Source organism: Bos mutus, chromosome 4 (genome assembly GCF_027580195.1).
Source record: "Bos mutus isolate GX-2022 chromosome 4, NWIPB_WYAK_1.1, whole genome shotgun sequence".
NCBI lineage: Eukaryota > Metazoa > Chordata > Mammalia > Artiodactyla > Bovidae > Bos > Bos mutus.
Genome location: NC_091620.1, coordinates 113,645,214 through 113,671,888, shown reverse-complemented (window position 1 = coordinate 113,671,888; position 26,675 = coordinate 113,645,214). Strand labels below are relative to the sequence as shown.

Genomic DNA, 26,675 nt, shown 5'->3' with positions numbered 1-26,675 from the left:
TAAATGTTGTCTTGTTTGAAAAAAATCACCTCATCACTCAAGCTGCCTTGTACCCAAAAGAGCATACTTCATAGGAGAAAGGATAAAATATTTGCCATAATCCATCCATTTCAACAAATCACACTGGCTGGTAGTGGTGTCTAGATTTCTGCATCACCCTTGTCTTCAGACACAGATTCCTTTTAGATCATCATGACCCTCCTGGATGGAGCTGAATGTCTTGATTTCTTCACATAGCATGCGGGCTTCATCTGTGACCTGTGTTTCCACCCCCACATCATAATCGCATACCAATGCAGTAGGGGAGGGAACTCCCTGCTGCCAGAAGCTGGAGACATCGCCCCATGAATACGATGAACATGGTGGTTCATATTTTCCTTCCACAGGATTATTAAGGCAAATTATCAGAAGAGAGGCTAATGAACCAAAGGTCCTACAAAGTTAAAACTATGTTTTTGCATCTTGATATACCTGTTTGCATTGCTTTCCAGTTTAAACCAGGAGCAACAAGTGTAAGAGTCTCAGATTCCTTGCATTTTCATCAGTTCAAGATGATTTTCATTCTCTAGTTTACCTTTTATAAAGTAATATCATCAGTGGACCTTTTCTCTTAAATTATTTTTAATTCATTTTCTTCTAAGAGTACATTATTTTATTTTTATTGAAGTATGGCTGATTTTGTTTAGTCACTAAGTCTTGCTTGACTCTTTGCGACCCTGTGGATTGCAGCATGCCAGGCTTCCCTGTCCTTCACTATCTTATGGAGTTTGCTCAGACTCATGTCCGTTGAATCAGAGATTCTATCCAACCATCTCCTCCTCTGTCACCTCCTTCTCCTCCTGCTCTCAATCTTTCCCTGCCTCAGGGTCTTTTCCAATGAGTTGGCTCTTTATCAAGTGGCCAAAGTATTGGAGCTTCAGCTTCAACATCAGTCCTTCCAGTGAATATTCAGGGTTGATTTCCTTTAGGATTGACTGGTTTGATCTCTATCATGATGTATTAGATGCAGATGTACAGTTAAGTAACTACACATATATATTTACTTATATATGTATAATATGCATATGATTGTATACATGTATAGAATTTAGTCACTCAGTCATGTCTGACTCTTTGCAACCTCATGGACTGTAGCCTGCCAGGCTCTTCTGTCCATGGGATTCTCCAGGCAAGAATACTGCAGTGAGTTGCTATTCCCTTCTCCAAGGGATCTTCCTGACCCAGGGATTGAATGATTGAACCTGGGTCTCCTGCAATGAGGGTAGATTCTTTACCATCTGAACCACCAGGAAAGCCCTCATACATACATACATACATGTATGTATGTATGTACATATACATTCTTTTTCAGATTCTTTTCCCTTATAGGTTATTATAAAATATTGAGTGTAATTCCATGTGCTATAGTTTTTAATTCTTATTGATATCATTCTATTCCCATAGAACAGTGTGATTTTGCATACTTTGAAGGGAAGGCAAATACTCTGAAGGAAAAGTGTAGATATAATTTTGTCTGACTAGGCTTTAACCATTCTAGACAGGGAGCCAACCTTTGAAAAACAGTATTTTCCATTTCAAATACTACTTTAGAGAGCCCTTACCATTCTTTTCTGCCATATACTTGATTGAATATATAACTTAAATTTATCTAAACCATCAAATTCTGTGGAAGAGAAAGATACAAGTTTAGTAAATGCATCCAATTAAGTCTTATGGCAAAGCAACAGGAAAGGCAAGTCTTGTGCCTCTGTGGTCGTCGTTAATTGGTCCATAGCCGCACGCATCTCAGCCAGGGCCCTTTGTCTGCCGTGTCAGAGGACATTAGCTGAGTTGGATCTGGAAGCCACTTCCTGGCTCCCAAAGGGACACAGTCACCAAGTAAGAAAGACTCATTTACCAGAACACAAGCTCTGCTATGTAAGTGAGGACGGTACAAAGCACATTTCATGCATCATTATCCCGGCCTGATTAGTAACAATGGAAACTGGCCCTTGAGTCTAACGATCAGCGGGAAAGACCTTCCGCTTTTGCAGAAGAGGAACAATCACCCTGTACGTGTCTCTGTTCTTGGCACCATGAGACAAAAGAGACCAGAGCCTCTCCAAGGGCTGCTCTCAAATTGCTTTGGCAGCTGTTGTCTCATAGATGCTAATGTCCAGGGCTGGAGAGAAGCAAAGCCCAGCTCTCCTCAGCAGGTAGGGACATCTCCCTGGACACCCTGGTGGCAGGGCTGCGAGGCACCTGTGGACACAGCCATGGCAGCCCTCCCAGGCTCAGGAGCCCCTGTGAGCAGGGACAGCTGCACTCTTAGCCTCTCAGCACATGGTCACTTCTCTGGGAAGTGGCGATCATGACCTTGACTGCCTTCTAACTGCTTGTGAGACTTCCCATGGGACGATCTGGGCAAAAGAACCCACGTGGGAAGGCTCACAGGGTGCAGGAGTTGCTTCCCTGCCCACCCTCCCCCACTCCAGTCACTGCCATGTGGGCGTGGGGAGGGGGCACGGCAGGAGGGGTGGTCACTGCTGCCCTGAAGTTCACTGTTGGAGTGGTCGTTGCTGTGCACCACACACACACACATATCCACACGCACACAGACACACACCGCATCTGTGTCTCAGGCGTTCCAAGGACAGCAGTGCCTATGGAATGGCCTGACGTTAAGTTGTACCTGCCTCAGGTATTTCCAGAAAAGAGTCAGTTACATAAATAATGAGCTAAATGAATGCTCCCTTTTCTTCTTGGTTTTCCCTAGAAACGGAAAAGCTGCCCCAGCCTCACACGAGGATGAGGAAATATTCATGACTGGACAGTTCCAGAAAACCCTTGCAGAACTGGATGAAGACCTGGAAGGTAAGCACCGCCCCTCCTGCCTGGACGTCTCCGCCGGGGCCAGGCTCCCTGAGGGCTGTCAGGGTTGCTGACTGCGCCGCGGTGACCACGTGCAGAAATGTGTGCAGAGGAGATGTGGCTCCGAGAGAGGAAGGCCCAGGCTGGGGCCCAAGCACACAGGGAGCTCAGCTCCAGAAGGGGCCATGCACTGGGCGGCCAAACAGTGCCGAGGAAATGTCCGAGCAGGCGCTTACAGCCTGCTCTGAGTAATACTGATTCTGCACATTAAAAGTCTGCACACATGAACCAAAGAAGAAGTTCTCAGCCCTCAGATGACGTAGGGAGACACTGGGTGCCACTCTGGCAAAAGGCCTCTGGATTAAACCTCCCAGCCCATGACCTGCTAACATGTGGTCTGACTTTCAATGAGGAACACAGCACACAGCATCTCCCCAGGGACCCCTGTTCCCGGGGGCGTCCCGGGGACTGCACTTCTGTGCACTTCTGTGTATCAGACAGAATAGTGTAAGGTCTGAGCAGATACAAACCAGCTCAGATACAAACCGGAAATCTTTCAAACCAAGGCACACAGACTAGAAAGTAGATATAGGCCTTGCCTGACGACCAAATAAAACAAGGAGGAGGCAGATTCCAGAGCTGACCCAGCCTTTTGTCTGACTCACTTTTTCATTTTCTGTCCTCAAATGGGGTTGACAGAGCTAAGACACCTTTCTCAACCTTGGTCTGTCCCTCAGACCCTGCCTGCAGGCCCACTATGTCCTTTAGGGCTAATTATTGGGGGCTCAAGGCATTGTCACCTGCCTCTTAGGAAGCAGAACAAGAGCAACTTGACCCATAGATTCTGCAGTGCTCCTTGCGAACCAAATCAAGAGGAAAGTAAAAATCCCAAATCCACCTTCCCATCCTGCTCTGAGGTGGTGTTTACTGAGGGCTTGGACTTCAACATCAATTTGTAAGTAAAGATACTGGCAAAATGTGGTACCTCAGTGCCTGCCCCCAAGGCATCATGAATCTGCAGACACATCCTTGATTGGGTCCTATGCACTGAGACTGGCTCTGGGCATGTGTAGACAACAACCCAAATGACACTAAATAACTTACACCAAAGGACCCTCAGGAGATGAAAATCAAGGTGGGATTTCACTGGTTAAGGGGTATCAGAATCATCCAAGTGGGCTCTGCCTGTGACCTGAGTTGTGCTTCTTTGCAGAAATGGAAGAAAGCTACGAAGCTGACACAGGCCCCCTCGCCAACTCCATACATGGCATGTCCACCCCCCATGGTGACCCTGAGGCGATCCCGGTGACGTTCATAGGGGAGGTTCTGGACGATCCCGTGGACTCAGGCGTGTTTTCCAATAGAAACAACAACGCCGGCTCCTTCGACTTGGGGAGCACAGCCGACAGTAAGGCTCAGCCACCACCTCACCAGGCCGAGTGCCCCCAGCAGCACAGCCAGAGGCGGGCAGCAGGGCCCAGCTCACCAGCTCCTTCCCGGGAGCCTGAGAGAGAGGTCAGGTCAGCCTTGACCAACACCTGGAAGGAGGTGGATCCCAGGAAGATGGAGCCCACGGCGAGTTCTGCTTCAGCGCTTCACACTCACCACTGGAATGGGAAGGAGGAAGGCAGGGCACCTGTTTCTGCTCACAGCGGGGGGACCCCAGCCCCTGGAAGGGTGACCCCACAGCTGGGGAAGGAAAAGGCAAGCGATGGTAAAGGTGATATCTCAACACTACCGCCATGGCATCAACGAGGCCAACACCCAGCGGGGAGTTATGGCCTTAAATGTGGCCTCACAACTTATAAAATTGTCCCTCCGAAGTCAGAGATGAAATGCTATGACCGGGGGGCATCTCTCTCCGTGGGTGCCATTAAGATCGATGAGCTGGGGAACCTGGTGAGCCCCCACGTGCATACCGGCAGGACTGTAGTCCCCTCATCGCCCACTCTGGAGGCAGAAACCCCACCCATTGGAAAAGTCAAAGAATTCTGGAGATCCAATTCTGTAGAGAAGCACTCTGGCCGGCCCATGGAGAGGCCCAAGAGGACCCCCACCCCCACCACCCCCACGAATCTGCAACCTCAGGAAAGCAGACTGAGAGGCGAGCCCACCTCCCCAGACCCCCAGGGAACACTGCCCGGGCCCCAGTCCCCACACTCGGAAGATGGGAGAGCTGTGGGGGAGGGGAGAAGCTGGCCACCCCCAGCAGCCACTCGCCCCCTCCAAGTGCCAGCAGCTAACACCGCGGAAGTCCCGTTTCTCAAACCTCAGAGGAGAACATCCAGTCAGTACATGGCCTCTGCCATTGCCAAGCGGATAGGGACCCCAAAAGTCCACAGTGATGCGGGGAGGAGACAGGATAACACCCAGAGGACGTGTGAAGGCACAGCACCAGAGCCAGTGGTAGCACCTCCTGTGGTGAAGGACAGTACCACCCCCAGCCCAAACCCAGGGACGGGCATTCGTCGTGAGGGGGAGGAATCGACGGCAGGACCCCATCCTGGATGGCAAGTCAGCAGCCCTTACAGGAAGCTGTCTGCTCAAGACTACCGGTCTGGCATCCACAGAAATTCCCATGGCTCACTAGTCACAGCTGCACAACGGGACCAGGCTTCTGTGGGACAGAGCAGTGGTCTCAGTGGAGAGCAAAACATAAGGACACACAGGACCGACTCAGCATCCGACCCCAAGTACAAGTCTGACGGCCTGAGTCCCTCACGCCTTCACTCAGGAGATGATCAGACTTCAGGCAGCACCCTGGTGAATGGCTCCCGGTGGGTCCCCATCCACAGTGAGCCTCCTTGCTCTCCAAGAGTGTCAGATACAAATGGCCGGGCTGGACAGGAGCCCCCACAACGGGAGGAAAAGCCCAGTTTGTTAAGCACAGGTGCACTTGAAGCTGATGGTACACTGCCAGCCAGCATCTTCGGGCCAAAGAAGAAATTCAGGCCTGTGGTCCAGAGGCCGGCTCCGAAAGACACATCCCTGCACAGCGCCTTGATGGAGGCCATCCACTCAGCAGGAGGCAAGGACAGGCTCCGCAAGGTGAAGTTATTGGTTGGCTTCTGCCTCAGGGACGGCCTCTCCCCCACACCCACTCAGACACAGATCTTAGGTGACATCAGAGGAGGGGGACCAGGCTAGGGATGCGGGTGACTGCACGGCTTAATTTTACCTGGATTTCCATCTCCCTGCCTATGGAGTTATTTAAATAGAACCACCAAGGAGACAAAACTGATGACTTTGGTTTGCCCACACTGCCTTTAAGGCTCTTGACTGCCCTGGGGAAAGGTGTCAGCAATACATCCTTGTGTGGGCACGGGGGAGTGGAGGGATGGGGTGGGGTGCCGGCTTGGGGAGGGATCATCCATAACTGGTCCTTGAGCCTGGAGGGGGAGATGGAGAGTCAGGCTGAGGCCCTGCCCCCTATCACCCTGCATTTTCAGCAGTGGTGGGCTGAAGCCTTGGGGAAAATTTTATGACACCTGCCCCCCATGTAGGAATTTATCACCTTGCAAATGTTATTTAACAGCTACCCTGACACTGATGGTTAGAAACTGTTTCTTTCATTTTGCCACTGAGGAAAGAGGGAGATGACATTTGGGGAGGGTGATCACCCTGTGCCTCCCCAAATACATAGCTTTTGATTTCTGTATTTTGTTGCTGTTGTTTCATCGCTCAGTCATGTCTGACTCTTTGTGACCCCATGGACTCTCATCCAACAGGCTCCTCTGTCCATGAGATTTCCCAGGCAAGAATACTGGAGTGGGTATTCCCTTCTCCAGGGGATCTTCCCCACTCAGGGATCAAACCTGCATCTCCTGCATTGCCAGGCAGATTCTAGCTGAGCCACCAGGGAAGCCCCTTAATTTTTATATAGTGTGAGGTCAATCCAGAACTGCACCTTGATAATTCTACCTTCTAACAGACAGAGATGATAAAACTGACCCTGCAGGCCTGACCTGATAACTATAGGCTTTCTTGTGTACTGCCTTATAGTCATCATTTCCCTGTCACCCAAGTGACAGAAGTTGACGTCATTAATAAATATTCTAGATTCCAGAACCCGGCTCAAAGGGAGGGCCAAAGAAACCATCCTACACTGAGGCAGACGGTGAGCGCTCAGCCCTCCTGGCGGCCATACGTGGCCACAGCGGGACCTGCAGCCTGAGGAAGGTGAGAGGGGGCCCCAGACACACACCCACCCACCACAGTGACCCCCGGAAAACTGCACAAGCCAGGGCGACCCTCCAATTCCCTAAGCTATGCTAAGTCATCACTGGAGTGGCCAGCCGGGCTGCGGGAGAGGCCCTGAGGGCCAGCCTCTCCTGAAGGCGCTAGCGTTTCCGGTACATTTGTGCCTGCACCTCCCCACACTCCCAGGACACAGAGCGGGCTGCAGGGCTGGGTCACCCAGCAGCAGAGGCAGTGGCCACTCAGCTCCAGGATGGAGCTGCTACCTGCTGGGGCTGGTGTGACACAGTCGCAGGACTACCCGGACTTGAGCTTGGGGACAGAGGGTCATGCACCTTCCGCAGCCAGAATCCGAGGAAAAACCGGGTGGGCACCTTCCTCTCCGTGTTTGGAGGAGGGTCCTTCCCACCGATTGGCTGTTGCTGTGTGTGTGCGGCCTCAGGGTCTGTCCAGGCAGGCCCAGGTGAGGTAGGAGGGCAGGGGTCTCAGGAGGGCAGCCCTGCTCCCTGCCAGCAGTCACTTACCTGACAGAGAGCCCCAGGATGGGGAGAAGACACGGCCCCTGGGTTTTTTCAGGGTCTGAAAAGCACTGCCTCTTGGAAAGGACATTTGGGACCCTGTCATTTCACCGTCTCGTTGCTAGGTCACGTCCTCTGCCTCTGAGGAGCTCCAGAGCCTCCGCGATGCCGCGCTGTCTGCACATGGGCCAGACCCCTCACGGGTAGAAGACCTTGGGGTCCAGTCCCAGCCGCCCCCACCCCCACCCACTCCGGTTACCCAGGCGCCCACCTCATCCTGGTCAGCGTCGAGGTCCAGCGAGGGCCCCCTCGGCAACCCACTGGACGCCAGACAGGCCTTGATGGACGCCATCCGCTCCGGCACCGGAGCCGCAAGGCTGAGAAAGGTGAGGGTGTGAGACGGCGCGTGCGCGCTCTCTTGGGCTGTGGGAGGCCCAGGTCACCCCAATCCCCTCTGCTCCCGCTCCGTCCATCTGCGATGCATCCTGCGGGGCCCTGGTTGGGGTCCAGGCGACAGCATTCGTTTGGAAAATTACTGTTTCTGCAGTCCCTTGGGCGGAGCACACGTTTCTGGTTTTTCTGCAGTTTCTGCTCTATCCTGTTTTCTGTTTGGTCTGAACGTATCGCCTACCTGGTCCCTCAAAGCAGTGGATTTTGTGGGGTCCAATGTAGGGTTCCCAAATTTTAAGGACTTTGATTAGGTAGGTTTTGAGATCTGCTTTAACTCCAAAATGATTCTGTGGATGGACTGATATTCTTTCCCTGCCCATTTCTAGCGGGTGGGAAGTTAGGCTAATCATAGGGAGGTGGTGACAGGTATTACTTTAAGAGAGATCATTTCCAGATCCTAAGCTTAAGTCCTCACGTGTCCCTGAAGAGGTCAGTACTATGATTATTCTCATTTTACATACAAAGTGAATGAGGCTCAGAAAACCTGAGTAACGTGGTCTTGGTCACATAGGGCTGGACCTGGTGGACACAGAAGGCCCTCAGAATGAAGGAGAGCAGCTGGCCCGCGAGATGGGTGAGCCACTTCCACGGAGGAGGGCAGGCGCTGCTGAAAAATTTCCCGCCAGGAGCCTAGGGCAGCAAGGAGGGCAGGGGAGGCTCCCACAGGCAGCACAGCGGAAGGCAGTCCTCACTAAGGCCGGGATGCTGTTGCAGCCTGGGCTGGAGTGGCCTTAGCACACTGACTGGGAGCCTCCCTGGGGCCACAGGCACAGCTCTCGGGTAGGCCCCAGAGTGTGTCCCTGGTGCTGGAGAGGTGTTCCCAGCTGTGCTCTGTGGCCCTAACAGGGACCCAAGACATCAGGTAGGGAGAATGCTAAGGGCACTCCATTTACTGAAAGCTCAGCCCTGCCTCAGGATGCTGGGAGAAGAAACTGCACTTAATCCCTTGGCCTTGGATGCCAGACTGTCCTCTGGATGCCGGGGATGGGGGGAGTGGGGGGGCAGTTAAAATTGTTGAGGGCTTTCAGTTTGTTTTTACTTGTTTCCATTTCTCCATAAATTATATCTTGATGAGCTTAGTGCTTTATTACATGAAATGAGGGAAAGTGAAGACATCGGGGTGAATGGCTAAGTAAGCGTCCTAACAGTTAGACCTTGCAGACGCTGATGAAGACAGCTCTGTAATTCAAACCTGAGACAATCTCTCTCCTCCATCCGTGTCTCAACATTAAAATGAAAGTAAGGGCCAGTCATGGGTCAGAATGGCCAACATCAAAAAGTCTACAAAAAACAAATGCTGGAGAGGGTGTGGAGAAAAAGGAACCCTCATACACTGTTGGGGGGAATGTAAATTAGTGTAGCCACTGTGGAGAAGAGTATAGAGTTCCCTTTAAAAATATTTTTTTAAAGTTTTTTTCAAAAAAATAGAAATACCATATGATTCAGCATTCCCACTCCTGAGTATATATCTGGAGAAGACAAAAATTCTAGTTCAGAAAGCTATATGCACCCAAATGTTCACAGCAGCACTATTTACAGTTACCAAGACATGGAAGCAACTTAAGTGTCCATCAACAGATGAATGGATAGCGAAGATGTGGTGCACATACACACTGGAATACTACTCAGCTATGAAAAAGAATGAAATGATGCCAATTGCACAGCATGGATGGACCTTCACTTATCATACTAAGTAATTCAGATAGAGAAAGACAAATATTGTATGGATATCACATATGCAAAATCTAAAAAAATAAAGGACACGAACTTATTTACAAAACATAAACAGATACACAGACATAGAAAACAAACTTATGGTTACAAAGGGAAAAGTAGAGGATGGGAGTTTGAGACTGACATATGCACACTGCTGCTTTTGCTGCTAAGTCGCTTCAGTCGTGTCCAACTCTGTGTGACACCAGAGACGGCAGCCCACCAGGCTCCCCCATCCCTGGGGTTCTCCAGGCAAGAACACTGGAGTGGGTTGCCATTTCCTTCTCCAGTGCATAAAAGTGAAACATGAAAGTGAAGTCGCTCAGTCATGTCCGACTCCTAGCGACCCCGTTGGCTGCAGCCTACCAGGCTCCTCCGTCCATGGGATTTTCCAGACAAGAGTACTACTGTATATAAAATAGGTAATCAACAAGGACTTATTGTATAGCACAGGGAACTATATTCATTATCTTGTCGTAGCATATAGTCAAAAATAATCTGAAAAAGTAGCCATGGTGGGAGGCCTTGGTGACTCAGCAGTAAAGAATCCACCCACAGTGCAGCAGATGTGGGTGTGATCCCTGGGTCAGGAAGATGCCCTGGAGGAGGAAATGGCTACACACTTCAGTATTCTTGCCTGGAGAATCCCATGGACAGAGGAGCCTGGTGAGCTACAGTCCATAGGGTCACAAAAGAGTTGGAAATGACTGAAGTGACTGAGAATGCACGCATTCATATCTATATCTCTATGTATATATATACCTGAGTCACTTTGCTGTATACCTGAAGCTAACATAATATTGTTAATCAACTATAGTTCAAAGAAAGAAAGAGCCAGTGGTTCCCAGAGAATCCAAAGCAACACAGCCGGTTCTCAACCCTGATGGTTCAGCTGGTCCCTGGGAACAATTTAAGAGTTTCTGAAAACATTGTTTTCAAAGTGAAATCCACAAGACATCTTCATCCTGTGGTTGTAGATTTTTCAGAGGTTTGAGCCTACAAATCTGCAATTTTACCAAATCACTTTCCATTGAGGTTTGAGATCATTATCTGTGTCATTTGAGCTTTGATACAGTTTGAATACCGCTGAATATGAAGGCTGTACTTATTTCTCCTATACTCATATTCTCATTGACTGATTTTGGATGGTTTCAGATAGCTGTTCCTCTCCCCACATCTGGCAGGAGTCCTAAGGAATAGGGGCACTGAGAGAAATCTTGCCACCCATGCCACCTTGAACCTCAGGCTTTCTCTGTCTTAGAGTGTGCACAAGGGCCTTCCAGAAAGGAAGGGGAAAAAAATCAAGTTTGGGAATTGTCTGAAAAAGCAGAGGAAGCTCTTTGTGCTAATGGGAAAGAAAGTAGGGGAAAATGCAAGGGCGGTGGGAGAAAGGGCTGGGACCAGGTGGGGCCTGCTGGGTGGCAGGTAGGGATGCAGGGAGAGTGTGTGTCCACGCAGCAAGCAGCACAGCCTGGGGGGCTAACAGAAAGAGCCATGGGAGGCCCAGGCCTGGCCGCTGCTCATCACCATCTCAGCTTCCTAGCAGCTGCTTGAGATGGCAGTCAGAAGCCCACATTTTATTTGTTTCTTGGATTAATCTAAGTGTTGGGACCTGCCTTCTCCATCCTGGAAGGGTTGAGGCAGTGAGTCTGGTGCATCTGAGATTTTGATGCCCAGAGCAGTTTAAGAGATGCCCCTAGGCTGACAGCCAGGCCCCAGATGAGAGGGTGAAGATGACCTGGGAGACCCTGACCATTTGCTCAGTGCCGCACACCTTACCTGGAGGCCGCAGAGCTGAGTGACGGGACTGTGTAGGTCACTGCTCTACGCAGTAAGCCAGGCCTCTCACTGGCAGTCTGCATCTCCCATTCCTGTAAGCCCTGAAGGACATGTGACTTAGGAAGTCAGGACCATCCATCCACCCTGCAGCCTCGGCTCAGCCTCCATCAGGGACGCACAGGGCAGCTGAGACAGTCTGGCCTCACCTGGAACCAGTGGTTGTCCTCCCAGAGGCACACACCTGACCTCCTTTTCAAGCAGCTTCCCCCCACCATTGGTGTGGCGCAGCAGACCTGTGACACCAGGGGACACGCATGCAGCTCAGCTGACCAGGGCCAGCTGGGCCTTCCGAGGAGCCTGGCGAGGCAGCGCTTCTCTGCAGGCACGGGCTGTGGAGGTCTTTGTGACTTCGCATCAGATGCACTTTCGTACATGTTCTGACACTTGCTCCTCAAGTCATTTGAGCTCTGCCTCTTCAGCCTTCTTTCACCATTCAGGCTTTTAAAGTTGCATAACCTTGAGGAAAAGATGCAAAGTGCCAGGCTCCGGGACTCATGCCATGTGGCCTGTGCTGTCTGTGGGTTCTCAGTATGAGCAGATGCTCCTTTGTCCTGGGTGTTCAGTGACGCTTCAGGATGCATGTAGCAAGGACAGCATCCTGGACTGAGGGTGCTCCCTACTCTGCTGGGTAATGTGAGGGGCTGCAGTGCCCGAGGCCACCTCCTCCAGTACAAGCAGGGTATCTGACCCTGCTGGGAGGGTGTTCGGGGACCAGACTCTTACTGCTAAACACAGGCACAGTGACTCACCCTCCTGGAACACGTTTTGCGCTGGCAATGATGCTGCTTATGCTAAAAGGCAAGAGGGTAGCTTTGATGTAGGGGGAATCATTCCCTTAGAAGCGAGTTGGCCATTTTTCAGGGTGATTGGAAGTCCATTTGCCTCCCTCCATGGTATGTAGTGAACACCTCTGACTCTGTGTCTGTGAGTGTCAGAGCCACGCCTGCTGTCTTTCCTCCAGCCCCAGGTGACAGCATCCTTGGCTTTGCTCAGTCTGCTGTCCCATCTGCAGGAGACATGGCTCTCCTATCTTGAGTGCAAGGCTCAGACCCTGGACTGTGCCCCCCGCCCACCCCCCAGTACACTTCTGCCTTCCACTCCATCCTGAATTCATATTCATGGTGAAACTGTGCCCATCCGGTCGGACAGTCTTTGTCAGTCTGCTTTGAATGCATCCTTTCAGAGGTTCTGGGATGGACAGCAAGTGCCCTTTTAATCTGTGTTTATATTTAAAACATTCACACATCCAGCTATTCATCCACAAGCATTTCCTGAGAACCCACCGGAGTCCAGGATCGCAGGAGCTGCTCTCGATAGAGACATGAATGAAGCATTGTCTGTGCTCTTGGGGGTTATCAACCAGGAGTAGAGAAAGAGGGGGGTTGTCCTTGGCCTTAGCCTTAGGGACATCTCCTAAAGTGAGGGACCTGGTGAAAGCCCCAAGGCCTTTTCTTTGTGTGTCCCAGCAGTCCTCTACGGAGGGCCAAGAGTGAGCACCTCCTCCGTTATGCTTCTGGGCGGGAACACTGCAGCTTCCAGCCCACAGATGGGAAGGCGGGGCACAGGTGTCCTGCGGCCTTTTCCCCAGCCTTAACCAGGTCAGGGCCGCTGCTGGCCCAGACCCCAGGGCAGTCCAGCCCGGGTGGCCAGCCTCTGGGAATGCCTTACTAGGTCCCATGACATCCCCACCCTGGCTGGGCCCTCCCAGGTGTGTGTTTCCCACCGCAGGAATTAACTGAGTCAGACCACACATGTGTCCTGGCGCTTGGTCTTGGCAGCAGACCCCGTGAGAAGTGATTAGACAGCTGACATGATGTCAGTGCCCCGGGGACTACAGCCAGCACAGCAAAGCAGCAGCAGCAGCAAACGTCTATTCTCCTAAGCCAGAGCCCCTTCGCTTGTGGGGAGAGAACCCAAGTTCTGTGACCGGGAGCCGGCACGAGAGAACTGTCAGCCGCCCACACCCCGTCCCACACTGTGCTCAGCAAGCGCACTGTAGACCTTGGATGTGTTCCGGTTAGGTTGGAATAGTTCAGCGGTACAGACAGGCCAGCTCTGTCTTTGCTGCCTGGTGACCATCCTGCCTGTCGCAGACTTTTCAGGTGACCTTTTTCCTACAGGTAGAACCCAGGGTTGTCTGTCATCACAGGCTACCTGCTGAGTGACCCCCGAGGATGCTGTTCCCTCTTCCTGAAAGGAAAAGGTTTCACCTCCTAGTTTTGCCAACTAATTCCCAGTCATCCTGCGTGTTCCTGCATTAACCTCAAGCCCCCAGGAAGTCTTCCGCTGCCTCCTGGCTGGAGGAGGGGCCCGTCAGAGCATTACCTCATTTCCCCGCACAGTCACATCACGGTCTAATCTCAGTAACGATCTGTGTAACCTCTGCATGGTGCCTGCTCTCCTGCCACACTGTGAGCTCCAGCGGGTCTCAAGGCTTTGCACAGCCCCCAACACAGAGTGGTTGCTCAGTAACTATCTTTTGGGAGAACGGAGAGGGAGCGGGCATCTCCTGCCACCATATCACCTGACTCTCCATACCAGTGGCAGAGTGCAACTCAGGGTCCCTGTACTCAGAGCTCATTGATTGCATAATCATTATAAACTTGCCAAGAATCCACATCAAGCTAGAAGAAACCACCTTCTTCTCTGGAAAATAAGATGAGTTCTGGGCACCTTCAGGCTTCCACCAGGGCTCCTGTTCCCCTTCTGCACAGCTGCTTGACTGACTCCCTCGGGCACCCACAAGTGCCCAGGAGCTGACCTGTCCAGGCGGGAAGACATCAGTCAGAGCAGAGAACCCTGCTGCTCCCTAACACCTTCTCCCCTCCCTCACTCTGAGCTTCAGATCTGTCACCACCATTCATTTTACCTTTTCCCATATAAACATCCTTTTCCTTGGCAGGCATGGAAGCAGAACGATGCCTGGATATTTTTACAGCTTTCTGGCTTGGCCTTAAACTGCAAGCTTTGTCCTTCATTGCTTTTCTTCTTGTCCAACCAAACTAAGAAGGACTCTCTTAGGAAGCGTGAAACCTTAGGGACACCAGGGAACCTTCTAGAGCTTTTCTCTCTGCAGCATGCCCTTGTCCCCTTGCCAGGGAGGGGAGGGAGGGTAGTCTCTCCTCCTGAATTGGGTCACACCCGTCCTAGGGCAGGTCCCCTGATCATGTGAGCTGATACTGAGCAGCAGACTACTCCCTTCCTTAGCAAGGTGGCTTACACTTGGGTTGACCCTAATGGCCGTCAGCATCATTTTGCTACCTGTGGCCAATTCTATTGCCAAGATCTCTCTCACTGAATTGTCCAAGCCAAAGCTTTTTAGTGCTGACCTGCAATTTCCTCTTTGACACTGAAGTTTAGGACTTTTCCTTCCCAAATATTTTTTTTTAGTTCACTTAGAACTGTGAAAATCTGGATTCGGCCATCAGGTTGCTATTAGTGGTGATGAGAGCTCCTTCCAGCCAGAGATTCAAATGCTCCCAGCCCCGGGCTCCTACGCTGGCAACACTGGGGTTGCCAGGCTGGTCTAAAGCAGGGTCACTGCCAGGAGCGCAGGGGATGTGCAGCGCCCCCTTGCTTTACTCACCTGCCCCTTAACTCCCCTCACTGGGCCATGCTCCCACCTACCCTTTTGTGTCCTGGGAGATTCATCTTCGCAACTTGGAACTGCCTTCTGAAAGGTGCTTCTCCCAGTGGGGCCAGGCTGTAGGTGGCCACGGTGCCTGGGATGTCTCCTCGTGCTTAGTGCTGAGATGCTCAGTGAAGTGGCAGCGGGGTTGCTGACGGTGCTGTGAGGGACAGCACAAGCCTCATGGGGGGAGGGGGAGGGGTCCTGTAATGTAGACACCATCACCCCACTTACCAGAGAAGGAGAGGGCACCCCTCCCTGAGATGTGCCCAACCCAGATGCAAAACCAGTGTATCCCTACAGTGAATCACTTCCCAGTAGTAAAAAGAATGTACAAGCAACAACCCAGAGATAAATCACAAAACAGCTATGCTGAGCGAAAGAAGCCAGACAAGAAATAAAGTACATAGTAGGTTGTTCCATGTATATAAAGTTCTAGGAAACGCAAACTACTATGTAGAGATGAGTATCAGTGGTTGTATAGGGATCGGGGAGAGGCGGGATTGCAAGGGGGCTGAGGACTTGCACACTGTTGGTGGGGATGTAAACAGATACAGCCCCTATAGAAAAACGTTACGGAGAGTCCTTTAAAAGCTAAAAGTGGAACTACCATACACTCCAGCGGTTCTACTCCTGGACATAGATCTGAAGGAAATGAAAACGTTAATTTGAAAAGATTTGTGCACCCTAGTGCTGAAGCTCCAATACTTTGGCCACCTTATGCGAAGAGCCAACTCGTTGGAAAAGACCCTAATGCTGGGAGAGATTGAAAGCAGGAGGAGAAGAGGGCAGCAGAGGACAAAATGGTTAGATAGCATCACTGACTCAGTGGACATGAATCTGAGCAAACTCTGGGAGAGAGAGAAGGACAGGGAAGCCTGGAGTGCTGCAGTCCTTGGGGTCAAAGAGTCAGACGCAACTTAGCAACTGAACCACAGCAGCAATGTCATAGTAGCATTCGTTTCAACGGCCAAAATATGGGAGCAACCTAAGTGTCCATCAACAGATGATGGACAAAGAGAAATGTGGTATATTTACAATAGAATACTACTGAGCTGAAAGAGTGAAAGAAAAGAGTGAAACTGTTATTTGCAACGGCATGGATGGACTTAGAGTGAAGTACGGGGTGGGTAGCCTTTCCCTTCTCCAGCGAGTCTTCCCAACCCAGGGATCAAACCCAGGTCTCCCACATTGTGGGCAGATTCGTTACCAGCTGAGCCACAAGGGAAGCCGAAGAATACTGGAGCGGGTAGCCTATCCCTTCTCCAGTGGATCTTCCCGACCCAGCAATCAAGCCAGGGTCACCTGCATTGCAGGTAGGTTGTTTACCAACTGAGCTATCAGGGAAGCCTTGTAGTGAAATAAGTCAGCAGAGAAAGAAATACTCTGTGTTACCACTTGGATGTGAAATCTGAAAAATAAAACAAGTACACATAACGAAACAGAAACAAACTCACAGATACAGAGAACAAACTAGGGGCTGCCCGTGGGGAGAAGGAGGTGGAGGGGCAAGACACAGGTGGGAGGTTAAGAGCTAGAACTACTGTGTATACAACAAACTGTAAGGGCCTGTTATGCCGCACAGAGAGAATACAGCTGATATCTCATGATAACTTTAAATGGAGTATAATCTATGAAAATACTGAATCACTATTTTATACATCGGAAACTAATATGATATTATAAATTAACTATACTTCAACTTAAAAAAAAAAGAATAAAAAAATAAAAGTGAATTTTAAAAAATAACCCCAATCCATCATCTTAACTCTGGTGATGTTTATACACATATATATCAAAATGTATCAAAGTTTACACTTTAAATGCTTGCATTTTAACATTTCATATATCAATCAATTTGTTAAAACAATAATAGTAAATATGCATTTTAAAAATCCCTCCCAAGGACCCAGCGCCACCTCCGCCTAGCTCTTTCCTCTCCTCCCCTTCACTGTAGCTTCTAGATGTCCTGACCATTCGTGCACCTGCACTTCCCCAGCATCCACTCCCTGACACTCCCACAACGGCCATCATCAAGGTCACAACGCTGCTGGCAGCCTCGGATGCAAGAATAGCGCCCTTTATCCTACAGGTTTTCAAAGGTCAGGAAACGGGATAAACACACTATTAACAGGACGCTGGCTGTGTTTTCCAGTAGCAGGCTCGATCCGTTTTTCTTCGCACCGACACACATACTGTTTTCTCTGTTGCTTGGATGTTCCGGCAAGCTCATTGTGCTGTTTCAGACTGACAAGTAAAACCTTTGTTTTGGAGTTAGAAGTGTCTCACCTCTGAAGTTGTCTAGAGCTTGAAGAAAAACCTATCAGAAACAAAACTAACATACTCTTTAAATAAGTTTCTTAGCCTTTCCCACCCTCGGTTCCCTGGATCTCATGGTGCTGTTTGCAGTAAACGTGTGCATCCTTGTCTGTACTCTCCCTGAGCAAGCGCCCTGCATGTTCCTCCCACCCCCTGAACCATGCTGTGAGTCTTTTTTCTGCTGCTGCTTCCTTTCCCCAAAGCTGCACTCATTCCTGGAGTCAGTCCTGTGACCTCTCTCTGGCAGACCCTGCACCGTCCAGACGCCGCTGGCCCCAATTCTGTCTCCATCCCAAGCTGGCCTGGGTGTCAGACTACTTGACACCAACAGTGTGTGTTCCTTGGGCTCCATCCAAGTCAGCGGGGCCTGTCTCCTCCCTCCATGCCTGCAAATCCAGGTCTCATGCCATCTCGTCTCTCAGATGGTGTCAGGGTGCCTGCAGCAAAGGGGCTGCTGATGGATCTGGGAGGCGGGAGCCAGAAACACCCATGCAGCCGTGCAGTCAACCCGCCAGTGGCCGGTTCTCTGCTCAGATGAGCCTTCTGGGGATTGCTGCTGCTGCTACTAAGTCGTTTCAGTCGTGTCTCACTCTGTGAGACCCCATAGACAGCAGCCCACCAGGCTCCCGCATCCCTGGGATTCTCCAGGCAAGAACACTGGAGTGGGTTACCATTCCCTTCTCCAATGCATGAAAGTGAAAAGTGAAAGTGAAGTCACTCAGTTGTGTCCGACTCTTAGTGACCCCATGGACTTCAGCCCACCAGGCTCCTCCATCCTTGGGATTTTCCAGGCAAGAGTACTGGAGTGGGGTGCCATTTCCTTCTCCAGGGGATCTTCCTGACCCAGGGATTGAACCCAGGTCTCCCGCATTGCAGGCAGAGGCTTTAATCTCTGAGCCACCAGGGAAGCCCAGTTGAGCTGAAGCCTTATTGAGATGAGATTTGTGCAGGGCTGGAAATGGTGCCTAAAACACAGGAAGCGCACTGGAAGCATTCTAGGTGGTGGTGGTTGTTACCATCATAAGAGATCTACTTGAGTCCTCACATGTTCGCTTTGATAACTTAGTGCAAAGTGGGGCCAGCACTGATCCTTTTAGAATGTACTGAATCCAGCAGAACCACGGTGAGAAATCCAGATCTCCTTTCACACCGTTTCAGGTGAATCTGTCACTTTCTTTAAAAATGCTGTTCACCTTGGCCTTCAGAGGCATGGAAATAGGTCCTTCAAGATCCTGCCATCACATTTTGTGCAACTGGGCATCCCACGAGGGTGCAGACCCGGACCCAGAGTGGCAGGGTGAACGGGTGGGTTTGCAGTCACTCACTGGGATCCCCTGCACTCACTGATGCCCGGCACGCCCTGTCTCCTGTGATGAGGTAGGGGTTGGTGCCCTGATCCCTGCCTGGAGCCGCAGCTCCAGCGTGAGAGACACGGCACCTGGGGGACCATGGTGGGCCATGTCACCCACAGCCAGTGGGGTGGGGGGGCGGGCGACTGGATTGGCTCCCCAGGACTTGGAGTGAGAGCGCCTTTTCCTTCCAGGTGGTCTGAACATTCTTAAAGAAGGAGTTTTCCTCATTTTCCAGCAAAAAAGGGGACTCCAGTACTCTTGCCTGGAAAATCCCATGGATGGAGGAGCCTGGTAGGCTGCAGTCCATGGGGTCGGTCGCTAAGAGTCGGACACGACTGAGCGACTTCACTTTCACTTTTCACTGTCGCATTGGAGAAGGAAATGGCAACCCACTCCAGTGTTCTTGCCTGGAGAATCCCAGGGACGGGGGAGCCTGGTGGGCTGCCGTCTGTGGGGTCCCACAGAGTTGGACACGACTGAAGGGACTTAGCAGCAGCAGCAGCAGCAACAGAGACACGCCCCAGGCAGAGAGACCAGCCCGGAAAAGGGAAAGACTATTGGGCGGGAGCTCCGGAAGGGCAGGGCTGGGGGCAGCGGATGATCCTAGGAGAAGCACAGGGACCTGCAGATCTGACCCTACAATTGCTCCAGTCGTTCTTTCCTGAAGGCAGGAGCCAGTCACTGAAATTACTCAGGCACGTCTGTGTTTCTAAGAGCTTTCTCCCTGGGGTTGTAAGTTGGACGGGTACTGTATAAACACTGGGGGCTGTTACGGGAGAGGACTATTTCCAGGAGGGACTGGTGCACAGCTCCTCAGCGCCCGGATGCTTGCCCTCTGCGCTCCGCTACATCCCTGAGTAACAGTAGGTCTTTCTTCACCGCAGGTGCCCTTGCTCGTGTGAGTCAGTGACAAGATGCAGTTGTGGCAGAAACCCCCCCCCCCCCCAAGGGACGCCCACAGCCACCACTGATGAGCGCCACGCCCAGGGGGCTTCAGGATTGGCCAGCTCCCCTGTCTCCAGGCCAAAACCCGCCTCTGACTTCCGCTCCAGCGTTGTGGTTAAAACGGATGGGGGTGCTGCTCTGCCACATGGCTTGTGCCAAGGATATGTATTTGCCTCTGAATGTTTAAAATTGCCAATAAACTATTCTTGTTGGCAGGTTAATGGGACTGTAAACGCTGGGCCATCACGCTTAATTACATTGATGGACAGAGTGGAAAGAATCATGCCTTAGGCCGATATTGGATCTTTGAGACTTTTATCACATGTAGATGGTTAAAACCATTTAGTTGTTGAAAATCTTTCTGAATTCTAGGGAAAGTATGTAAATGAAATAACCTGAATGTCATCTGCTACTTGATGCAAGAAGAAAGAGTTGAGAGGCTTTTTCAAATGTGACTTCACTGAGTAATGAAAGTATTATATTCTTATTATTCCTCCAACATTTGGGGTAAAAACCTCATGAAGGGCTGCAGACCGTGATCTGACCAAGTAAGCTATTAAAAGTCCACCACAGTCACCCGGAGTAACAATCAGGCAGGTCTGAGTTCTCCCGAGGTGGTGGTGACGCGTTCAGAAGGACACGCGTTCAGAAGGACTTTGTTGTGGACGGCATGCCCACGCGGTGTGCTGTCCCCCCGCAGGCTGTGATGTGCCGCAGGCCTCTCCCACGGAGGGCTGAGCACGGAGCCCAGAGGCTCCCCTGGGAGCCTCAGAAATCCTCCCCAGGGCAAGAAGGAGGAGACTGGGCGTCTGAAGGTCAATCCCATCAGATTACGATTGTGCTGGTGCTTCACATTGTGGGCGTGGTCTCCATGGTTTGCGCAGCAGACGGGTGGCTTGCCCAGAATCACAGCACAGGACACTCAGTCTCCGGTATTTATCACAGATTGTCGACTACGGCTGTAGAGAAAGCTCTTTAAGAGATTAATAGAAATCAAGAGGAATTCCTGAAATAAAATTTCTGTCTTAATGAAGCAACAAATATGGCGAGATCGTTTGTATGTTTCACAGTGATTTCAGATCAGGCATCTGGTAGGAAGGAACTGCTGTGTGTCCTCTGATGAAGGCCTCTCACCTTCCCTGGGCAGCGAGGGCCTCAGGCCATCACTCTTACATCACACTGTCTCCACTGTTGGTCTTCTAGTGCCACAAATAAAAGAAAGTGAAATTGTAGCTCTTGTGTGGATTTCATGACTCCACTGGGTACCCTATCCCAGAGTAGAAAGGAGTTGTTGCTGTTGTTCAGTCGCTCGGATGTGTCCGACTCTTTGCAACCCCACAGACTGCAACGCGCCAGTCTTTCCTGTCCTTCACCATCACCCAGAGCTTGCTCAAACTCATGTCCATTGAGTTGGTGACATCCTCTAGAAAGGAGAGATTCATTTATTCAATGAGTCAGCCCTCTTCTAGACTCTGGGTTACAGCAGATGCAAAATAGACAAGAATTACTGCCTTCATGGTGTTTGTATCAGAGTGAAGGAGGCAGACCATAAACGAAATAAGTGAACAATATACCGAGTTCACTTAGATGATGTTAAGTGATTAGGAGAAAAACATTGAAAGGGATGAAGCATACGTAGAGTGATGAAGAAAGGCCTCTTGCTGCGGTGACATCTGAGTAAAAACCCGGAGAAAGAGAGAGAGCAAAGCATGGGTGGACACCTCACTGGCGGGAGAAAAGGCAGGTGCAGAGGCCCTAAGGCAGGGTTTGCTGCAGTGTTGGAGGAATGGGTGCAGAGGGGCACGATGTGGGGGTGGGGAAGTGGGGGATGTCATACAGTTTCCCCAGCTTCTTACTCCATGCCCCACTTCTCAGGGAAGCCGTGCTCCCTGGTAAACTGGGGGAGTAGCAGACATGAGGATGGCCAAAGCACACCCCAAGGACGGTAAAGGGGCCCCTGGGGTGCCCCCCAGTTCATACTGCCCACTTGATACTAAACTTATCCTTTGTTGCATCAGCTTACATTCAGTGCCCCATGAGGATGGCAGAAGTACACCCCAAGGACAGTAAAGGGGGTCCCTAGGTTGCACCCTCCAGTTCATGCTGCTCACCTGATGCTAAACTTATCCTTTGTTGCATCAGCTTACATTCGGTACCCATGCTGGGTTTGGGCTGTGGCACGGAGAATGGGACAGATGTCTGCGCTGTGCTTTTGCCTTCTTGAAGACGTTCCCAATTGTGCTTGGTGGTTCTCAGTGGGGGTGAGGGACCATTTTCCAGATGAAGAAACTGAGTCCAGGAAGATTAAGCCTGATGATAAAGAGGCCGCATCACATTATCTTCATTCTGCCCACAAGGCATCAGCCTGAGCGCAGGAGGCAGGTCTGAATGAGCTTCCCGGGCCCAGTTTACACCTGTGAGCCCAGCAAGTCACTAATCGTGTCTCGTCTTTCTCTGCCAAGGTCCCAGCTTAACCGGTGAACGTATCTCCGTCACTGTCAGCTCCAGAGCGCTCAGTGAGCACTCAGTGAGAGAAAGCACCTCAGGGGCAGTGAGACAGCCTAGGTGGCCTGTGTCCAGTCTGGCTTTCTCCATCTTTTCTCTGCCTTCTGCTGCAAGGAACTCAGAGGAAGGACCTGAGGGGCCACAATGGAAGCCCCCAGGGCTCCAGGAGGCTGAGAGGGTCTCAGAGGGGCCGACAGAAGGGCCTCCAGGGAAGCCTTCCCGCCCTCGGCTCTGGTCACAGCCTCGGGGGGCCCTGGAGTCGCCTGACTGCATCAGTGCTGAGAGTCCAGCTTTCCCCATCTTCCTGGATCCAGTTATTTCCTTGTTCCTGCTGCAGGCCCTCGGGGCAGAGAAGTGGCATTTCTGTTTCCAGATGTTTTGGGAACAGCTTCCTACTCACTAAGAAGCCCATTCTTAAAGGGGATTCAGGGCAGGCTGGGTGATCTGACTCCTGCCCAGGCTCCAGGGGAACCCCAGGGTGGACTGGGAGCCCAAGAGCATGGGCTCGATCTTGTGAGCGAATCTGAGTGGACCCTGCATTTCTGGACCTGGTCTCCTGCTCGGGCCCTCCCTCTGCCCTGCTCAGCCTTTAGGCAGTGAGACAGATCACCCCAGGGAGAAAATTCCAGAAGGACCTGCTTAGTCAGTCTGATGGGCAAATGCCCAGCCAAGCGGAGGATAGGAGCTTTCCAAGGAGGCAGCTCAGAGCAGCTGGAAAGAAGGGGCGGCCAGTGTGGGAGGGAGAAATTACTCTCGGGGGCAGGTCTGCGGGCAGAGGGGGTGGGTGGCCCAGCCCAGGCCTGAGGGCAGAAGACAAGCTGGTGCCATCGGGGGAATCAGAGATTGGCTGAGAAGGGACGGGAGAGGAGGGTGATGTCACCCTCTTCACTTCTTTGGAAAACTGTGAGCGGTAAGCGGGACTCAGAAAATGACAGATGCAGTTAGTTCCCTGGTGAGCAATGGCATGACTTCATCAAAACACTTCCTGGCATCAGGGATTAGCCCATGAGGGCTCCCACAGACAATGAGACCCAGAAAAGCTCAGAGAATGCAGGGAGAGGACCCTGTCTCTAGGAGTGACCTCTGGGAGTTCCTGGGTTCCACCAGTCTACTCTGAGATGGGGTTTCCTACGTGGGGGAATGCTGTCTCCACAGCCCTGGAGACTGTGGCTCTGAGTCATCTGTCACCAGAATGCTCTCCCATGGGAGACTCTGTTGGTGAAGATGAGAAGAGGGAGGGCCCTGGTGCAGGGTGAGAAAGGAGCCCAAGTGCCCAGCTACAGTGAGACTGGGCACAGAGAAATCTTCAGACCCATGGGACAAATTTATTACATGCCCCCTCATCCAGAGGAGGAAACTGGAGCATAGAAGAAATGTCATTTGCCAAGATGACACGGCAGGTGAGGGTCTGAGCAAGAGCCAAGGGTGTGTCCTGGGGACCAAGGCACTCCCCTGCTGCTCTCGGGGTCCCCAGGAGCCCATGGGCAACAGGACCAGGTGTGACCCCAAGAGGGCACAGCAGTGGACTCCCAGGTGGATTCCATCTGGAACATCTATCCAAGGACACAGATTTCCCAGACCATGGGCTCCTGGGGCGAACATGGCAGACGGTCCTGAGCTGGGAGGATTTATTTTGTCTTCTCCACTTCCTTGCTTTTATCACATTTTCATTCTTAAGCAAGTACTCATCTGATCATTTCAAAATTAGGCATGGATAGTTGCTGTCTGTGACCCTGAGGCTGCCTAGGGTGGGACACAGTTCTTGGCTGAGTCATATCCAAGTGCTCCTGATATCCCTGGTCCCTGGTTCCCATGATCTTATAGTTCTCCAGTTAGGACTCTGGACGCCAGTCTGGCTCCCAACCCTGGAGGCCAGTCTGGCTCCCAACCCTGGAGGCCACCCTCTGAGCATCTCCCAGCAACTTCCCCATAGCAGCTCAGCTGTCAGCCCACAGTGGGCTCCTGCCAGAGAAGGGCAACCTTTGTAGAAGGATTTATCCCGGCGGAACACTGCTGGGGCGTCGGTGCCAAATAGCGTTAGCGGTGGGAGCTGCACACCTGCCTACAGAGTGAACGACTCGTGTGCTTGCTGCCCTCACAGCTGCTCTCTCAGGATTAAGCAGCTCTGGCATCTGGCCTGGCCTTTTAGACGTCGCTGTGCTCTCAGATCCAACCCACAGAACAGGTTCTGGTAAGAAGCATGTGACAGGGTGGTTAGGATGTGACTCTGGAATCAGAAAGACTCAGATGTGAATCTTGGCTCTGTCACACTACCCCAGGCCACATGATGGGGACAAGCAGTTTGATCTCTGAGTTTCCTCATCTACAGCATCAGCAAAAGTAGTTTTGAGAACTAATGGGGATATATGTGTACGCCAAGCTCGAAGCTTGACACACAGGAAGCCCTCAGCAAAAGCTAACTATTACAGTAGTGATGATTTTCCTTGCTAATATGACAGCTCATGTATTAGTGCTAACAGTTTTTTGATGGAGTCTTCAGGATTTTTCTATGTATAGTACCATGTCATCTGCAAACAGTGAATTTTACTTCTTTGCCAATTTAGATCCCTTTCACTTCTTTTTCTTCTCTGATTATTCTGCTAGGACTTTCAAAACTGTGTTGTTTAAAACTGGTGAGAGTGGGCATCCTTGTCTTGTTTCTGATCTTAGAGGAAATGCTTTCAACTTTTCATTGTTGAGTATGATGTTGGCTGGCTATGGGTTTGTCATATATGACCTTTATTATGATGTATGTTCCCTCTATACTCACTTTGTTGAGAGTTTTTTTTAATCAAAAATGAATGTTGAATTTTGTCAAAAGTATTTTCTGCATCTATTAACACAATCATAATATTTTTATTCTTCCTTTGTTAATGTGATATGTCACATTGACTGATTGGCAGATTTTGAACTGTCCTTGCATCCACAGGATAAGACCCAATTGATCATGGTGTATATTAATTTTGTTAATGTCTTGTTGAGGGTTTTTGCATCTGTGTTCATCAGGGATGTTGGCCTATAATTTTTTTTTTTTTTTTTTTTTGCAGCATTCCTGTCTGATCCTCGCCAAGGTCTGAAGGGAGTGTGATCTGAAAAGAGGAGCGCCATGCATTCTAGTCTCTGGCTGTGTCATACATGGCTATGTGGCATCAAGCAAGTCGCCCATTCTCTGTGATCTGCAGTCTCTCTGTAAAGGGAAGGACCTGGAGTAAGTGATTTATGGACAGCTGGAGTTCTGGAATGATGCTTCTCATGTAAAAATACCTCTGTTGCTTTTGTCAGCCAGTGTCCCAGAAAACAAGAAGTCTCACTCAAATGAATGATTTATGGAAATTTTAGTGCAAAGATTATTAACCAAGTAAAGGCACGGTTTAAGGAAAGTAATAAGCCCAGGGCCAGCAACGAGATGAATCCTTACCATTCCTCAGTTTCTGAGGACAAGGGAAGGAGCAGCTACCACAGGCTGGCAAGAGTTCTAGATGTCACTGAGGGTGATGGGCAGGAGATGTGACCTTGGAGAGAGAACACAGCTCCTGCCAAACCATGCCTGGACTCTCTCTTCTGTGCTCCTGTCTATCGAGTGCATCCCACAGTCCAAATCCAACCAGGACTCTCAGGCAAGGGAACTTGTCGATGCAATCCATGCCTACTCAGCCTCCAGGAGTGGAGAATAAGGTGGGGGGGTCGGAGGGGGAAAAGTTCTGGAAAGGCACACAGAATATTCACCCCAATTCCTAATGAGGAAAAGGCAAAGAAAACAGAACCTGAGTACATCATCAAAACAGTGGTGTTTTAAAGAAGATGTGGCTTTGAATTAACACCAATGAATATCTGAGTTCAGCTGGAATCTGTAGTTCTTCCAAGTGAAACAGGGTTTAATCTTTCTCTGTACCAGTTGGAAGTTTGCCACCTCCTTTTTCCTCTTACGTTATTATTGAAGAGGAAATGTGTCTTCATTTCTCTCATTTACCAAAAGTTAAAGTAACCATTCATTCATTTCCCTTCCTAAATAATGCAGGTGGCCAAGAAGTCCAGAGCTGCTCCAAGTTTATCTTGCAATTAATAAGCTTGTGAAGATAAAAAGATAGAGTCTCCTGTGTTAATCAATGTTTCAGCAAGCTACTTTATTCTCATCTCTTAAGGGCTTGAAATGAGCCAACTCTATGTAAAAAAGAACTGCTTAAGAAAGTAGACAATATTGATGGTTTTCAGATTTCTTACAAAGTATAGTGATTCACTGAGAATGTGAAATGTCCAGGGACCCAAGTGGGATAAGCTGGAAGGTGCCAGCAGCATGAGCTAGGCACCAACAATTTCCAATTAGTAATTGCATGGCCATGAGACAAATACATCAGCTTT

General features: G+C 50.6%; 1 protein-coding gene across 1 annotated transcript in view; it reads left to right on the top strand.

Annotated features, from left to right (window-relative positions):
- The window catches only part of COBL (cordon-bleu WH2 repeat protein), a 299,100-nt gene extending 273,692 nt beyond the window's left edge, over positions 1–25,408 (top strand). Inside the window, 5 exon segments of the mRNA XM_070369922.1 lie at positions 2,756–2,853; positions 4,064–5,898; positions 6,910–7,029; positions 7,691–7,951; positions 25,364–25,408. Of these exon segments, the coding sequence (XP_070226023.1) occupies positions 2,756–2,853; positions 4,064–5,898; positions 6,910–7,029; positions 7,691–7,951; positions 25,364–25,393 (2,344 nt within the window). The 3' untranslated portion in view covers positions 25,394–25,408.
- Positions 25,409–26,675: the final 1,267 nt, after the last annotated feature.